Raw genomic sequence first — 19,263 nt, 5'->3', positions numbered from 1 at the left:
ATGAGAGTATAACTGGCCAGAGAAGAAGACAAGAGCAGCGAGGAGTGAGCTGCAGTAGGAGTGGTTGGTGTCTGAGGTTGGAGGGGAGCGACTGAGCCAAACAACCATTATGTTTGGCCTTTGGTTCCTTCGTGTGGCTTGTTGGTTGGTAGTGTGTGCAGGTGGGGTGTAAGTCCCCATGGGGGCACCATGCAGGAGGCAAGGGGGAAAGGGGAGATAGAAGAAGGTCCTGCTTGGAAAGCACACCATGCCACCAGGGAGCTGCAGACTTCTGCTGTAGTGGCTTCCACAGTGACTTTCAGAGTCTAGACTTCTGTTTCGTACACTGCTTTAGTGGACACAAACAGTAGCTTCAGCTCGTGGCACAGTACAACTTGCTATTAGCATAACATAAACATTAGCCGCACATGTACACTGTTCCCATATTCCCTTAGTCGGCCATGAGCATCATGGGTAATGAAGTCTCCACACTTCAACTGAGACTCCTGTGAAATACTCAATAAAAGTGCATTCTTATTTAACTTATTAATTACTCACATTAATTATGTTATATGAATGATCAACTCTGTAAATAAACATAACTTTAGCAACTAAAGTCACAACTTCCTCCCCCCCGGTGAACTACAGTTCATCTAAACTTCAAGAGGATATAACAATTGATTACAACTAATTGGTCTCCTGAGTATAGTCCCTGAAGTAGTGCAAACAGCACATGACCATCATGACCTGGAAACAGTTCTTCAATCCTCCCTAGCTTCCAGGACTGTCTTGGAGTGTTGTCCTCCCCGATGAGTGCAACATCCCCCATCTTCAACTGCGAGGGCTGTGGTGTCTCACAGCGATGTGCAGCAAATACTCCTCCATCTGTTCCAGAAGCAGGTCATAAGTCTCTGTCTGTATCTCCATCTCCGGGTCATCTCCTCCTTGTTTGCAGTTCGATGGTGAGTGTCCTCTGGAAATGATTTAGGAGGTAAGCAAGTGAGTCTCTGACCAAGAAGTGTGCTGGTGTCAGTGGCTGCGGTTCATCCACTTCGTTGTGCACATAGGTAATAGGCCTTGAGTACATTGTGGCTTCAGCTTCTGTTAGGATGGTGCACGGTTCCTCAAAATTCAGCTTGGCTCTGCCAAGCACCTTTCTCAGAATGGTTTTAACTTACCGCACAAGTCTCTCCCAAAATCCACTCCACCAGGCTGTTCTCTCAGCGATGAACTGCCAGGTGATGCCCTTGACAGGGAAGAGCTTCTTTAGCTTCTTTTTACATGCTGCAACCTCGTAGTCTGGACAATCTTCAGATTGGTGTTCAGCACTAACACAGAAAACACAACCTTGGGTCTTCTTGCTAGCTGTGTGTAGTGCAGCTGCAGACGACATGCTTGGTTTCCTTAGTTTCATATCACTGAAGGAATATGATTTGGTACCTGGCTTTTGAGCAGACTGACTCTCTCTGTGGTTGTGTGATCTCATCATTTGCAAGGCTCTCTCTCTCGACTCTGAACGTTTGGCACATCAGGCCAAATGTTCAGAGTCGAGAGACAGCCTTGCACGTTTGGCACATCAGGCACCTTCCATTCATCACTGTAATCAAGAGCCATGTTTTCTGGCATCATCTGTAGCAGTATAGGGCATAACATGCTTTCATATGAGTCTGAAAGCACTCCTAATGACTCTAGGCTTCTAATTTGGATTTCACAGTCATCATATAACTGTCTCAGTGCACTCACATCTGATGACTTCTTCACAGGATTCTCCAGGTTTTGGAGAATAGTAACTGCAGCATCATAGTTACTGTCTGTTAGAGTGAGTCCTACCACTGCCTTTGCAGCTGGCCCTGTCAGGTAAGTCTTCGGGTAGGCAAATTTCTCCTTCTTACAAAGTGCATTATGGCCATGAATAGCAGTCTCATCTCCAAAATTCCTGCCACAAATTCACATCTCCGTTGAATTTGTTAATCATTAACTTTGGCAACTTTGGCAGTTACTCACATTAACTGTGTTGTATGAATTATCAACTCTGTAAATAAACAATTTTATCAAATAAAGTCACAACATCTGCCTCTCTCTTTTTTGGGTAAAAGGCTTTTGTATTTTTATGTAGATTTTTTTTATTTTTTTAATTAGTCTCGTGGGTTTATTTTCTATTTTGTCTTGTAATAAATTGATTTAAAAGTTCATGGATCTCATCTTTTGGGCAATTCCCACTACTTAACCACACTAAAAAGAACCTGTGTGCTGAGAGGTGATTTTTCCACCACAGCTGGGCACAACACCTCGGATCCCCTGTAACTCCATTAGAAATAGAACATGAGACAGATCATGTTATGCTTGAAACAAACTTGCTTGAAACAATTTTTAGTTGCTCCAAATGAACAGCTACAAAGACTGGGGGAGAGGCATGATGCAATAATCAATTTAATTAGTTTAATAAGTTTAATAATAAGTTTTCACTAGTAAATAGTTTTAACTTTGATTCCTCATGCACTAAACTGGCTGTTTTTCCTGAAATGTTTTGGTTTTAATGTGTTTAATGTGACCAGAGATGTGTTAACATTGGGCTTTTTGCACAGGTGCACCTTCATTTTGACTTTCGCTTGTATGAATGATAATTAAGAAAATCAATTAATTCAGGCCACTCTACATTACTATACTATACATTGATAAACAGGTCAAATTTGTTTTTTGACCTGCAAGTCATGTCTCAAAGACAGACTTGCTTGAATTTGGTCTACAGCAGGGGAGAACATTTTAACTGTACAAGTTTACTACTCTAAGTAGTAGTACAGTGCATTTCTACTATGCAGTTGAAATGTACTCAATACTCAATTTGACATCATGCTTAGTATGAATAATAATAATAATAATCCTTTATTGATCTCCATGGGGGAAATTCAGGTGCTGCAACAGCCAATGTACAGTATGAATAGTACGTTAGTATGCTGTTCTGATTACAGCCTTGGTCTTATACTCAAACACTTGACACTTGACTAGCTGGCTAGCTAGATCTTACCAGTGTCTGGTTAGCCAGCTAAGATGTAACTATAGCGATTTTTGAGTTATGCGAAGGCGTATTCTTGCCATTCTAAAACTTCAAGCCCCAGAAATGTCAAAGCAACAGATCATTATAGGGATTAGTAACAGTGATGTAATTAAATTTCACCTGTAACTTCAGCTCTAAATTGTAATCCCTCACATTACTAAAAAAAAAACGTACTGTAAAGATTTTTATAATTCAATAATGCTAACACTGTTGAATAGTAGGTCAGGCAACCACGATACCAAATTTATGTGTGTTTTAGGAGCCTCCCAATAAGAGGATGTTTTTCCTCAAAACAAGTTTTGAGAGTCTGCAACTTTCAGTGGAGTCTCAATGCACGCTAGTCCATTAACCCATGGGACCCCTTAACAGTTTTCTGTGACCTTCTATGTCTGAGTAATGAAGACATGCACCAGACTCCACCATATGGTAATAATTATGTCCGCAGTTAGCGGGACTGTGGCTTTGTGCTTACACAAATTATCAGTTTCACATGGACCTCATTCATTTGTCAAAGAGGAAAGCAAGTCAAATGCAGCCTCCTGGGCAAAGTGTTATATTTGTTTTCTGTGCCTTAGATGTCATTGTATTCATTTTTCTTTCATTTCAGGTGTGCAGAGCAGTTCTCCACAGGGTATAGTGAGCATAGTGCACACATGATCAGTGCAGTTATTCTCCCATCAAGGTGCTTAGTACATTAGCTGAACATATTGGGGAAGACTTACATACTGACACACATTCGGTATATTGTTGAAACTAAGCACTGTCTCCAAAATCAGTGTTTCATTAGGTGGACAAATACTGTCAGAACGTGAGAACAGCACTTTGGTCAGAATCAGAAAATATCTCCGCCCAATGAAAATTTGCAGTATTCTTGGTATTGTTCCACTTTCTATCCCCCCTGACACAGAGCTCAGATTTGGCTGTTTTCAACTTCATGTTTGGAGTCTATTTAAATAATGCTTCTATTGCTGGGATTGTAATTTAAAATGAACACCGTGCCCCATCGTCTCAATACTTCAAAGATTTTCTTGCATTTTTTGTACATCTGCATCTTTGATTTTCAATATGTAATCTATTAAACCAGAATATTGAAATGGAATCATGTAAGCATTTCACAACTACTCACAAACACCTCATCACTTTGACATTTGTCAACAGGAAAAACGTTGTCATTCAATTTACAAGAACACTGACCACTAATAACGTGGAGTATTACAGTTAGTGCCGCTGTTTTCTTAAAGTATCTTTTATTTATTTATCATAAACCGAGATTCTATTACAACAAAATTAAGATCACAGAAATGCTGGAATGTTTTTTTTTTTTTTTTCCTGTTCCCATTTTTGCAGAGTTATTGCAAGTGGACAAAATGAGACAAAAGTAATTCCATTAATACAACACAAAGCTTAACATATCTCCAGAAATCCAGCATTCATCACATCCATGTGGGACATCAGGTAATGTGGATGGTGGTTGTAAACTTTCCATTTCCCTGAGGAAGATAATTCCTCTGTAGAGATGAGGAATGGAGAGGAAGGTAAAAGGAAAAGTGACCCCATCCTGGTATAGGCTGTAAAAATTGTTATTATGTAACAGATAAACGTTTGTCACGTGAAAAAGATCTTTTATAGGAAAAAAAAACTTTTATAGAAATAAACCTATATTTAGCATTATTATCAGTACAATTAAAACCATCAGTTTTTGTTAATTTTGGACATATTATCACATCTCATCTGCTGTTGTAATTATTAGTGTTCATTTGTTTGTGCTGGTTAGCACACTCTTTGCCTTTATGTTCTTTACTGATAGTTTTGCTAGTAGTTATCTGATATGTGGCCATTTGAGGAAGATTATTAAGTGCGATGGCAGAAGTTAACGGGGATCCATTAAAATAAATAAACTCTGTATACATTACAATACATTCAATCCAGCCGCTAATTCCCTTGATGGAGTCTAGTGACTGAAAGAGAACAGTGAAACATAATATGGTCCCACACAGTTACAAAACCTACTGGATTCTTCCTCTGGACTCTCAGTCACTGATCTTTCTTCAAAGTCACTGTTGCGCCCCTCATAAGTCTCCTTCTTACTCTGACTTTTGAGCTTCCATTTCAACACTATTGACCCAAACGTGCTCACTGGGACATCTGCAGGCCACTGTAATTGCACAAGTGCTTGAATAAGTCTACTGTTAAAACCACCTCAGCCTGTAACAGCCAAAAGCAGCTGAGCCTGTGATACTTGGTGCACATCTAGACATTTGAAAATTGACCAGTTATCATTCCAGTTACCTACGCTGAACAAAAATATAAACGCAACACTTTAGTTTTTGCTAAAACATTTTCTATATACAAAAAACAACCATTTCTCTCAAATATTGTTCTGTGTTAGTGAGCACTTCTCCTTTGCCGAGATAATCCATCCCACCTCACAGGTGTGGCATATCAAGATGCTGATTAGACAGCATGGTTATTGCACAGGTGAGCCTTAGGCTGGCTACAATAAAAGGCCACTCTGAAATGGTCAGTTTTATCACACAGCAGGTTGTTATTTGTATATAGAAAATGTTTTAGATCTTTGAGTTCAGCTCATGAAAAATGGGAGCAAAAACAAAAAGTGTTATATTTATATTTTTGTTCAGTGTATATGAAGCTTAAGTTCAACCAGGAAGACTGGCTAGTCATGATCACTCAGTATGTTCAGTCTATCTTTCCCTCCCTCATTCACTCCACTTCACATCAGCTGATTGTTGGTGTTTTTCACTCTTGAACTTAAACCAATCAAATACTCGCTGTAATCCTCATAAGCCAATCATCTCATACAGTTCAAAACTGTTCCTCTCGCTCTGCCCTCTCTCAGCTGTCATTTGCTGGCAAATCGATGCGACCCTCCTCCACCCCAAGCGCCTCCTTATTCAGCTGCCATGGGCTTTTCCACTGTGTTCATCAGAGGCCTGTTCATCTTTTCACGTTTTCTGTTAGAATAGAGTAGAATATAAGATGGTATGTTGGTGGCCTTTAACACTTTTAACAAGACACGTTGGCTCATATGTACACATTGTGACATGTTACACACACCGCTTTTTAGCAGGGCTGTGACAAATGGGGGCTCATCTTAGCTTGGTGGTAACATCTTCTCCCTCTGTTAGTGTGGTACCTGAGGAAAGGGCGCAGCTCTTTCCTGGTGTTTTCACAGCTTGTGCGGTTACAGCAACGTGCCGTGGAGAGGCAGAATCTGAATGTGAGCAGAGTAGCACAGATTAGTCAGCTTAAATGTATAGTCTGAGCCTGGAATCAACATTAATAAGCCAGCCATTTTTCCTAAATCAGGAATGTGTCAAATAGTTACAAAATACACACTGTACACACACCTCATCCTCAAAACAGGGAACATTCCCACAAGTGTCTCAGGGAGGAGTCGCATCAGGTCATTGTCAACCATTCAAAATATTGTTTTCACAAGTGGAAACTGAAAGTGATTTCAGATGTCTTGCCCTGTTTACCATGTCTAGTGACGAAGGCCACAGGCAGTGGAGGAAAACGTGTTCAGGTCCTTTAATACTCCATTACAAAAGCATTGAAATTCTGCATTCAAAATGTAACCTAAATAGAAGTATTTACATATCATCATCAAAATGTGCTCAAAGTATGAAAAGTGAAAGTCCTCACTATGCAGTAAATCGTTCTTATCAGTGTTTTACTATAATATATGATGTCACTGGATTAATATTACTGCTATCTTATCTGTGTGTTGCATTTTGCTGCTGCATTTTGCTAGACGTTGTGCTAAAGTTGTGCCAATTCTAACTACTTTATACACTGTTGGTTATTTTAACATACAACAATGCATCACATTCTATAAACCTAAAAGTCAACTGCTCATGAGCTTTCTGAGCTCATGAGCTTTGTGACAATGCATTTCCAGCTAACCCAAGAGGGAGTTTATTTAGCTAAAAAAGTAGGACAATAAACCCATAAAGGACTACATCATCCTAAAGTTCATCATAAAAAAGGAAAAAGTGCACTATTAGATGCAGTGGAGTGGTAGTAGTAGTAAAAGGTTGCATAAAAGTACCTTGAATTTGTACTAAAGCGCAGTACTTTAATAACTTACTCACTTACATTCCACCACTGGCCAGAGGTAAGCAGCAGAGACAGGACTGGCGCCGCTCTCTGAAAGCTGGCTGAAAGCTGATGGAGCAGCTTTATCAGCGAAAACACTTCCTGCCCAACACACAGGAGAGTACGCAGGTCAAGAAGACACAATTATAACGTCACTGACGTGTGGTTAATAAAATGCATTCATTCTGGATGGAAAGTCTTTTTGCGGCAGTGTTAATGTACCTATGTAATGTTCCGCTTAGGTTTTGATAATATGAACACAATGTGTTACCCTCTTGTGTGGCCTTCATGTTGGAGGCGGTCTGTTTCATTAAAACATCACCTGCTGGTTTTAGTTTAACATTAGACAATTGGACTATAATCTATTAATTACATCACAACTTAACATAATGCACTTCGGCTGGAACTGGATTTGACAGCCTTACAAAGTAAGGAGGCTGTTACAGGAGTATTTGGCTGGGGTTGATCCTTGGGCTGCTTTATGTGCCTGTGGGAGGAGGTAAAACCACAAATATTTTTAACTCACCACAAAGGACATAATATCTGCTGGGCTTTATGTGATTTCATTTTTTCCCCATTATGTTTAAAAATGACACATCCCGTATTTAAAGATGAAAAACTAGAGCACAATTCAAAGTGCAGCACAGGTTCATTGCATGAGTAAATGATCACACTTTGACAGTCCAGACTCTGTATTTCATTTTCATTAATTTCAGAGGCGTGTCAGAGGCGCCCAAACATTACACACATTTTTTTCAAGGATAGAAAATGATGCAGCACAACCAGATATGATATGTTCTTTTATTCTATGCTTTCTTGCCAAAACCGGGTGTCCACATTACCCACAAACCAACTTGACTTCAGACCTTCACACCAGTCACCTTGAGGCATGTTATGCTAATTGCGGCTAATGTAGCTCAAGGTTGTAGTTTTCAGTGCTAACTATTACTGACTCAAGTGAGCCCAAGGACGGTGTGCTTTACAAAACCCTTTAATGGACTCCTTTATGGAGTGAAATGCAAAGTAAGGGTGTTGATTTCAGGGTGGTGAATGGATACAGTGTGCAGTGTGTACAGTGTGTCTGACTCTCATGCAGATCAGGCTCATGTCTTCACAGATGTGCAACTAACCGGTGAAACTGAAAAATGAAATGTCCAATTGTGCATAGGTTTGTCATCGGTTTTGCTCTTCATGATGTGTTATGTCCTCCCTTAACATCGGTTATTAAACAATCATTGTATAAACAGAATATCAGTGGGCCCTTTCTGCTGGCATTCTGTTGATAGAAATGGTTCATTGTAGTAGTGTAGTAGTTAGGCCATTTATACATTTCATTTCAACTAATCTGAACACAGAATAAAGGGTTTTATGTTTGTCAAAGAAAACCATACCAGGCTCAAAATCAAAAACTCTCTGAGGTAACTCTGTGGCCTTATTTCTATTTGGACAGTGCATAAATGGTGCATATTAGAAAATACCCTTACTTATTTTATCATCATTATCATATTTCATCAAAAGTTGCTGTTGAACTGTTGAAACCAAGTAACAGCTTTGTCATCATCATCATCATCATCATCATCATCAGAAACTGACATCGTGTCAGATGACTTTCAGAGGAAATGATGGGAGGGTTCATGGTGTGAGGTAAAGGGAAATAAGGGGAAATGTGAGAGGAATTTCATTTGTGCTGCCTTTAAAACAATCAACAATTACATAGAAAACAGCAGCATCTTTGAGTGACATCTGGACTTGACGTATGCCAGTTTATGGTTTTATCTTGCAGAAAATTCCAAGGCCCCTCTCTTGAGTCTTCCTGTCTGTCAGGAAGAATAATATGGTTTCTTTACATGGACTACAAACATAATCAGTGAGCATTAACAGCTCCTACATCAGACATTCCAGTGGAGCTGCAGAGCTGAGGCTTTATACCAAACTAAGCTGAGAGGGGAAAGGAAAAGAATAACAGGATATGATTGGAACATTTAGTCGATGTTATGAAAAGATAAGATATGATCCCTTAGCTTTTCTAGACTGACCACTCCCACCCCCACTCACACACACAAACACACCTCACATCTCTGTCTTTGTCTCTCTCTCACATCACTGTCCCCATTGAAAGATCATGTACTACTTAATACACCTTTGGTCATACTCTCCACTCCGCGCATTGATGAACACCTCATTGTTTTGCTTGTCACATTATGGAACATGTACCGCACATTGCACCACACAAACTGAAAATTGAAATGAAAAAAAACCCCAGATCACCACGAACATGAATACCGCCATAAACTCACTTATTTGAAATTAAACAAAGACCTGACTCTACCAGCCAGCTACCATTCACCATTTCACTCCTCAGCACAGACATTAAAATCAGAGGTGATTCCCACCAGTATCTGCCCAGATAATGGAAGGAATGGATACGTTTCTGTATTAAAGGTATTAAAAGTATTAAAGGTAGGCACTCATCCAGTAATACACTCAGACTGTGCAACTTAATGCAGTTTCATATCTCCAGCAAACGGAAACCACTATTGTCTCCCTTGATGTACTATAAGTTCCACATTGGACAAATTTGGCATTGAAGATTCATTTATTCATTGGGTTAAGATGGTGCACACTTGACCTTCAGCCACTGTCATCACTAATGGGCAAGCATGGATCCTGGTCCTGGTCCCACTGATGTGGTTCTCTGGTTCCTGTAGATCCTGGTCCTGGTTCTGCTGATGTGGTTCCCTGGTTCCTATGGATCCTGGTCCTGGTCCCGCTGATGTGGTCCGTCCGTCCTTGGGAGCTGGATCTCTCCTTCACTGTGGTGCTCCTGGAGGTTTCTCTTTTCCCACTGGGTTTTTTGAGTTTTTCCTTCCCGAAGAAGGAGGGTCATAAAGGGCAGGTGATGCCTCGGACTGATCCATCGGACCGATCCATTGGCCTCATCGACTGCTGGACTCTTTATTAGATTGTTTGTTCGCTTACACTTCTTGTTTATTTCAGTGAACGTTGTAAAGCACTATGAGACACTCTGTTGTGATATTGGGCTATACAAATACATTGAATTGAAAATTGAATTGAATTGAATTGAATTGAATTGAATTAAATTGAATTGCATAACTAGGCAGGGATGGCCACTCTCTCCCCCTCTGTTCACCATCTGTTCACCATCTTCATCTTCATCTTCAACAGCAGCTATTCACCAAAACCAAGACATATCATAATTTCAGTCTCAACTCAGACAACATATTGCTGTATCTAAAAAAAATTCCTCCCTCATCATTACAGCAAACCATCCCGCTAATCGAATCATTCTCCAAAATTTCTATTACTCTGTAAACTAATTCAACTATCCTCCCACCAGCAATCAACAGCAGGGATGTGGCAGCCCACACACCACCTCTCCCACTGTGCACGGGTCATGACATATCAAGGGATTCACATTTCCCAGAGGCTGTCAGAGCTGCTCAATCTAAACTGTTCAAAACAATAAATGATGTTCTCCAACGCTGGATGAACCTGCTATTGCTATGTTGTCATAGCAACCATTAAAATGAAAATACTCCCTAAAAAAATGTATCTGTCTCTCAATGATTCCAATGAACCCACCCTCACCTTGTATAAATCATTAGTCTCCATCATCACACCTAGGATCAAATGTATTTAATTCCATTTGCAACCCTTCAGATTAAGCGGATCCTTCATCTGGTAGTTCCTGAATAGTTTTTCTTATCGTAACTCTGTTTTTTGTCTTTTTTTGCCTGACCGTCACTCACAGTAAACACTCATATGTCCACATGCATACTTACACACTTATCACAGAAACAACCTGTCGTTATAACCACATCCCACCTTCACTCATTACATCTTTCTCTTACTGATATATATCTGTCTTGATTAGTGTACTGTGCCACTGTACCTTGACCTCACCAACAATAGCATTTTTTCTTCTTTTTTTTTTAAAGATTTGCAGTCATTGACTATCTATTCATCTTAATTCATTAGATTAACTGTCTGTTTACTACAACATAAATATCAGTATCATCAAATCATAGCCACACATGTACTGCTCCTCTTCTCCTATTTCTCTGTTGGTTTATGAACTGCAATGCTTCGGTTGCTGATTTTGTAAAAGATAAATTATGCAATTTTATTCTATTATATTTTGTACTATTGAACCAGGCCAGCATGGGAATGCCACGGGTGAGGGACGGGGTTTTCGTAACAGAAACTCAGGACAGAAAATGAACAACAATGTGATAACTCACTCACTCTGGCTCCCTGACAGACGGTCTGGGGGCAGCACAAGATGAGAATGTGGGAATGAGTTGCGGTGGACCAGCTCCCCTCTAGGGGCAGCCCAAAGTAATGACATACGAGACGGAGATAAGCAAGCGGAATACAATGAGAAGAAAAACCAGGATCCCGTTAGCCGTCCTGCGTCGTACCGGACCCCTGTAAATCCCTATATTGCTGTTATTATTAGCAGTATTATTATAATGTATACATACAGGTTTTATGTATGTATTTATGTCATTCTTATTCAAGTCATAACCTCTGTTTGTTGTCTTGTGTTAATGTCTGTCATGTGATTTGTCAGCTCTTTTTTACTGTCACACTGATAAAATCAAAAGAAGGAAAAAATGGAAATGAGAAGTAAAATGTTAAACTTACAAAACAACAGGCGCACATAAACGGATGTACGACGTGAAAAATACACTAAAGTTCGAGTTCGAGTTAAAGTTAGTTCGAATGGTGGCCTGTAGAGAGAAGCTGGTACAGAGCACAGCGCTCTGTACCAGAAAGAAATTTCCTGCCGCCTCACCTGCTGCCTCCTGTGTGTTTGTGATCCACTGAAAGTGGGCAGGACGTTTTGTATTACACAGCCATTCATCATCCTATCTCGGCTGGGTGCAGGACATGTTTGTCCAAATGTTTTTCAAAGGTCAAAGGGTTGATTAGAAACAGATTGTAAAGGGGACAACAGTAAAACAGACTAACATGATAATAGATGGTAGGAATGAGAGGCTTTCCAGGACTGGTTTTGATTTACGCATAATACCAGCACTGTGGTTTTATGACAGCTCTCTAAAGGCTTCTGGGTTGCCAGAGAATGTGAGGCACCTACCGCACACACAGAACAACACTGGCCTGTAGACAAGAAGCTTGTGAGACAGAAGTTCAGCTTCTCATTAGAATGAAATTCAAGTGCATCTGACTAACAAGTCTTACTTCTTTCACATGAATTAGCCTTGTCTGCTAATTTAGCAAACTTATCGGGTCAGTTCAACCACATCTCCATGACCAAAACTGTGGCTGGAAATATGAGCTTGTACTTGCGTACAAAATAGTCCTCAATGAAAACTGTAAACAGTGACATCAGTGAATTATTGAAAGTTACAGCGACACAGATCCTGGAAAGAGACATTGCCGTTGACGTTTTGAACGTAATTTTTATTGCTGAGAGCACCACAAAAAAAAAAATACATTTTACTATGATAGATAGATAGATAGATAGATAGATTGATAGATTGATACTTTAATAATCCTTAACAGGAAATTACAATAGCACGGCAGCTTTCCAAGCAGACATACACCAACAGTGCAAGCAGATAAAATACAAAACAGTCAAAAACCACACGGTTAAAATACAATAAATAAATTAGGTTCAGAAAAATAAAGGTTAAATAAAGGTTCAGAGTTATTTTTTTCCATTAAAAAACCTTATGGCAGCTGGTAAAAAAGACTTCCTGTGTCTCTCCGAATTACACCTTGGTGTAATCAGTCTCTGGCTGAAGGCACTGCTATTGATCACCCTGCTATTGATGGTGGCAGAAGTAGGGTTGTGTATTGTTTTTTGATACGAGTGCTATATACATTTTATTTTTTCGATACCTTGATACAAAACTGCTTTCTCATTTAACAAAAGATGCCAAAGTTGTTGAATGTTAATCCAAAGAGCTGCAAAAGAACCTGAATAAAGACGGTCTAAAGCTGAGCCACTTGAGGGCTATATTCTACAATAAGCTGAAAATCACACGTGAAGTGTTACCTCGCCTTATAAAGTTGATACGGCCAGCGACGTTTACTAATCCAGCAGACACAGACCAACATAAACATTCTTTAGGATATGTTGGTCCAATATTTTATACCGTCTCCTTTTTAGCTTTGTTTTGGTCTCCGCCACCTTCTGAGGGAAATACCTGGTTCTTCAGCTGCTAAATTCTCCAGTATGTTCAACAGCTAGTTGCTAACTTTGTCAGCTGTTTGGTTGCAGGCAGCTTTTTTTTTTTAATAAAAACAACTGGCTGCTTCTGAAAATGACGCTATGAGTGAGCAGTGAGGGTCAACCGAAACAGTAAAGTTTTGGGACGTAAAAACCAAAACTATGAGTCGAAAGACACAATAAAGCTCCATACAGATGAGAGGAATTGAAGAGTTTGTGAGGATTATTTGTAGATTCATCACAACGGGTGACACAGTTGACAATTAGCTGGTAAACATAGTGAAGCGTTTAGCAGCAAAGGAGCCAAGTATTTTCCTCAGGCATTGGTGGAGACCAAACACATAGCTAAAAGCAGAGAGATTGTTGGACTTGCATTCATCAGCTGGTCAGAAACGTGACCCTACATGAATGATACTGTTGCTCAGTGAGTGCTGGGGGTGTAAGCAACTGCCAACAAGTTCACCAGTCAACCTGAGTGATCATAATATGTCAATATTGTGCTTCCAATTTGTTTCTGCTGCAGCCCAAATGTCTTTTCAAAATCAGTTATTGCAGGTTTAAGGAACATCTGATCATGCAGATGCCAGCTTTAGGTACTTGACGGCATGGCACACATTTCTGTCCTGGGGAATCAATACTTGGCCCTAGAGGCGGAAGTCGCAGAAGTGTCAGAAGCAGAGATAATTCCAACTGTCGATGGAAAATATGTCCGTTTGGTTATTTGGTTGTACCACCCTTTACCTGAATTGTTGAGAATTTGGACATTAAAGAAATAAAAACGCCGTAGGACACAATGTGGAAGTAAACCTCTCTTAACACTAAGGTTAACTGACACGACTCCAGTCAAACAGTATCTCTGCCATACACATGAATACAATTGAATACAATTGAATCCTCTATTTATTGCCCCAACATTTGACTTCTCATTTACCTCTATGGCTCTGCTACAGTGCAAATTCTGAGGTTACTGCACCCATAAACAGCCGCTAACTTACAGTAAATCATTACTGCATTTCTGCAGATTGGAGTGACATGGGAATGACAGCAAAATGAGATGAGCCATTAAACAATTCGAGTCTCGCAGCAGGAAGGAGCCATAATCACACACACACGCTACAAACATGCCAAGGAAAACTGGAAACCTCTCCATGCGGGTACAGTTTGTATTTTTGTTATTAATAGCAGATGAATTCAGGTTCTCTCCCAAAGAGTGACAGCTGTTGGATGTGTCTGTTATAGATCTTGTTAATCCACATGTTGCAGCAATGTCACTGCTTTCTTTCACACAGTGGCATCTGGCCTTAAAACAGTGATTAATATGTCAATACAGCTAACGCACAATTAGAGGCATATATTTGGCCTTTGAAACATCTCCACTGTACACTGTCAAACCCACTATGATCACACATATTTTATTGATTTTCGTTCCTCTTGGGCGTGAAGAATATTGCTCTTGTAGTCTAGTGGAGGCAAACATAGCTGTATAATCAGTCATCATTTCAGAATGTCTTGATTTGCAGTTTCACAGGTGAACGACAAATGATGACTGTCAGTGTGTCATCTTCTAAACATACCACTGTTCCATGTCCCGTTTGGTACGATTGTCTAACTTTAAGGCAACCAGCAGGTTCCCATCCTTTGACTCATAAATTCATCACTCAAAGCTGGTTCCAGGTCTGAGAGCTGTGGCACGCAAACCAAAGTTTGAGGAGAGGGCAAACCACCACCTCCACCTCCAGCTCCACCTCCACATCCGCACACAAACAATCACACCTATTATATGACTGTTGTTGTCCCTCCCTTTCTCCCATTGCCTGAGGATATTCATGTCTTCTCATGCTCCGTGGCATGTCAGACCAAGAAATTACACTGCAATACACCTATTTACAGTTTACTCTCCCTTGGGACAGCACACTGGTTGTTTATCGCTCACATTATGTCGAAGGATGTGTGGTGTCTGGTCGAAAGAGAAAATAACAGACAATAAGAACACACATTGGTGAGAAACTGAACTACCACTGTGCAAAAACAATACAAATCACCCAACACAATAAACATATCAAATGTTTTTAGTTATTAACAAAACGGTAAATAAAGGACAAAAAGTTGCCAACAATACAAAAGTATAAACATTTCACATTAAACCCACTGGACACCTGCAAAGTTTAAGGATTGAATTTAACTTCCACCAATTCTGGTGTGTATTACGTAACCTATTACTCTATAAAGCAGTGCTGCACTAACACCAGGGTATTTTAATACTGGCTGTGAGGCTGAGGAGGCTTTCTGTCCCTCTGCTGTATACTTGCACTGCACTGCCACCTTCTGGCAATTCACCAGCTACAGTGCCCTCTAACTATACGGGACACCATTCCAAACAGCCCTCCAGTTTAATCCCTCAGAGCAATGGGCATTTTTACTTCAATCAGATGAATTCAGTGTCATCAGATCATCCAGAGGTTTGCATGTTGCCATCTTGCCACCATGTTCTCTTTGTCCCTCTGTCCTGAGAAATATTTCAGCAGTTCACAGGTCTGACGTCATCTCTTTAAAAGGCTGTTAACAGCTTTGATTTCACCAGAGGACAGAGGCGAGAGATTGTAGCCTCTCAGCTCAGGTTTCCCTGCAAACACACAAAACATCACGGTCACCTTTCAGAAGGTTGCTGGGAGGATGTTCAATGTAGTGACAGACATGCTTTCACTTCAAGAGGTAACACTCACAAAATATGTTTCCACTTACGTTTGGATTTTATTGTGATTGCGGTCTTTTTGCCAAAAATTACAAATTTTTTCCCTTTTCAACTGGTTTACCAGAGGAAACATTATTCAGTTGCAGGCCCTCCCTGTTTATTCCACCAAGTCAACAGCCATCCTACAGAGTTTCCACTCCCTTGTCCAACAACTGAACCACTGGGAGACATTCAGGGTTTAACAACACATCAGCAACGATCACAAATCTATAGGAAAATGGTTCATTGTCTGTATAAACATAAGTTACTGGACACAAATCTTCCAGTGGAAACATATTTCATACATAATGACAGTAGTTATCTTCCTGTTTTCCCTCTAAACGTTCACAGACTCAAAGGCTGAGGGTGAAGGGCCAAATGACTAACAGGCCAAGTGTCAGAAATATTCAAGTGAATACAAAGCAAAGTGCCTGTAGCACATCTCAGACCCTGATTAAATCATTTCCTTCGGGATGAATAAATTTGGTCTTATCTTATCGGATAAATGTGTTTACAGAAACATTAGCTGCTGCCAATTTCCAAACTTCCTCCATCCAGGCCTTATCTCAATATCCTGTCAGCTGAGATACTGATTTGAGCTAGTCAACTTGTCTGCAGAGGTCCCCTTAGCATGATGCTAACTGTACTTCTGACGTACGCTACCTACATTAGGTACAGTTTATCAAGTGGAATCTGCACCACCACTATCAGGGGGAGTCTAATCTCATGTAACAGAGCAATTAGCAACTGGTAGTTTACTGCTATATTGGCAATTAACTAGTAATTGGAAGTGCCATTCTGGGCTGGATAAATGCAACAGGAACGGCTGTTTCTGTTGTGGTCTACAATAACATAACCACTATCTACAGCTTTAAAACTGAAAATTATTATTGCAATGATCGTGTTTACTGTGTCCAGGATCAAATGTAAAGCAGACTCATCGCAACGGCGAACGCATTATAGATTTGCACCCCATTATAGAGCTGAACTCAGAACAGTTTGAAATTTGATTGTTTTTACAGAGTTGATCCATCTAACTGGCTGTTGCTCACCAAAAGTAGTTCCTACATGGCAGTGTTCTTTGTGCACAGAGCTGTAAGTGTTCTTCCTAATGCTGAGCTAACTCCCTCTTTGACCTCAGCTCTTAACACACATGAGACATGAGAGTATTTTTTTCATTTAACTCTCAGCAAGACAGGGAATAAGCGTATTATCCTAAAGGTCAAACTATGCCTGAAATCCAGAGGGTTGCAAGTGGCCAACTGAACAGTCAAAAACCTCTTCATACCTTGTATCTCATTGAGACGGTTGACTTTTGTTTTCAGTGTTGTGCGAAGCTCGTTTATCTCCTTGTCCAGCTGCTCTTGGTCTACAGATTAGGAAAAAAGATCCAAAGTGTATTAGGATGATTTTGTATGTTGCAACAATATGGGTATAATAAATCTATTAATATTAAACTTTATAGTAGAAATCTACCTCATACATTTAGATTTTATGAACTGGAATTTCTTTACCTCTCTGAATCATCTCTCTTGTCTTCAGTTTGGGAAATTTGATAAACATGTTTCCGAAGCAAACCTTCACTTTCTCTGCAAATGACAGCAATTTTTTGTATCAATACAATTGAATCAAAACAATCAATAACCACACAAATGACTCTCGCCAAGACAAAGCACTGCTGTTTCTACTGTAAAACCACCGGGATACTTGTTATTTAAATATGTCCATCGCGAGGGGACACTCACCTGAATCTGACATTTCATTTTTCAGTGCGTTCAATGCCTCTCTGTTCCTGTTTCTCTTTGAGTCCAGGTCCACGATCTGAAACAGCAACAAAGAACAGAGGTTCTCGACATCATACAGGAAGTGACATCATGCTTTTTCATTCTGGAATGAGAAAAGTAAAAACAAGCTAATGCACATTTTCAGCTATTGGCTTGATGGGTAAAACATTATTACAGATCCATTGACAATAGTCATGCTTTGCAGTTATAGAGATATTTCATACAATTAATGTGCAATGTCACATTGTGTACAGGGGTTAAGAATTACAGCACTAAGGCCATGGGGACCTTATCGGGTGGCATTATTTTGGTCATCAGAATAGAAACTCGTCTATTGCACATCATGGTACAATACACCATATATGACATGTCAATATCAACCTACTGAAGCACTGAGTCGCCTTTAAGGGTGAAGCTTTTACTCGCATGGTGCTTCATGAATGTGATGAGCTGGACAAATGATTAGAAACAATTTTCGATCAACATATTTTCACTCTGAACTGAGTTTACTAGGTTTTCTTACACGTGAGCCTCACCAAAGCCAAAAATAACGTTCAATAACGTTTATTTAATTCTTACGTACATTTAGTTTAATCTAATTTAATTTAAGTGTTGGGCTGAGTTAGGCCAAAATGTATCACCAATACAAGCAAAGAGCAGTTTCCCTCAGTAGGTTTGTTCATTTGACGATAAACTGGAAACGTAGCGTTGGCTAAATTAAAGTGGCTAGTTAGCTTAGCTGCTAACATGCTCCATTAGAGTTCAGCTAACGGACACATCGGTCCTCCTACATTGTGCTCTGCAAATCATCAACAGCTTCTTGTTTCCAACTAGGTTTTTAGTCACCTGTTGTTTAGTGGTGAGAACATCTTCAGCTGCCTCCTCAACTTCTGTCAAATACTCTAAGACACGCTGAGATGCGGCGTCCATGGTTGTTGTGTCGCTATGAAAATACGTCCGATCTGAAACAACGACTGAAAGCAGAAAGGGACCTCAGAGGAAGCCGCATAATAAAAGTTCCCCACCAGCACTCCCTCTATAAATCTAGAAGTGCCTTGTGTGTTTTGTTATTTATTCTATTCATGTATCTGTTTTTGTTGTATAAAGCCTTGTAGATTTTCTTTATGATGAACCTGCCTATGTACTGCAAGGAAGAGTGCAAGTACATGTTCCTATCGAGAGATTGTAATAAATAAAATGACAAATAAAAAAATAAAAAACTACCTCGATAACTCTGATTTCAATCTCTTCATGTCGAAATGTTTATGAGCATTTATTAGAACAAACACATAATATCTTTACGCATAACATTGTCGAAGAAAGATACACAGTGAGAGTAGAAGTATACACGTCTGATGTGGAGAGGTTTGTTGAA

General features: G+C 39.9%; 1 protein-coding gene across 1 annotated transcript; it reads right to left on the bottom strand.

Annotated features, from left to right (window-relative positions):
* Positions 1–15,464: 15,464 nt before the first annotated feature.
* pdrg1 (p53 and DNA-damage regulated 1) lies at positions 15,465–18,820 on the bottom strand. The gene is made up of 5 exons (XM_070849555.1): positions 18,735–18,820; positions 17,850–17,925; positions 17,619–17,693; positions 17,393–17,473; positions 15,465–15,996 (listed from the first exon to the last, which is right to left on the bottom strand). Exons 1-5 carry the CDS (start codon positions 18,816–18,818, stop codon positions 15,914–15,916), a joined length of 399 nt encoding a protein of 132 aa, XP_070705656.1. The 5' UTR covers positions 18,819–18,820; the 3' UTR covers positions 15,465–15,913.
* Positions 18,821–19,263: the final 443 nt, after the last annotated feature.

This window comes from Pempheris klunzingeri, chromosome 2 (genome assembly GCF_042242105.1).
Source record: "Pempheris klunzingeri isolate RE-2024b chromosome 2, fPemKlu1.hap1, whole genome shotgun sequence".
NCBI classification, from domain to species: Eukaryota; Metazoa; Chordata; class Actinopteri; order Acropomatiformes; family Pempheridae; genus Pempheris; species Pempheris klunzingeri.
The sequence above is the reverse complement of the archived record's forward strand: the minus strand, read 5'-3'. Positions and strand labels throughout refer to the sequence as shown.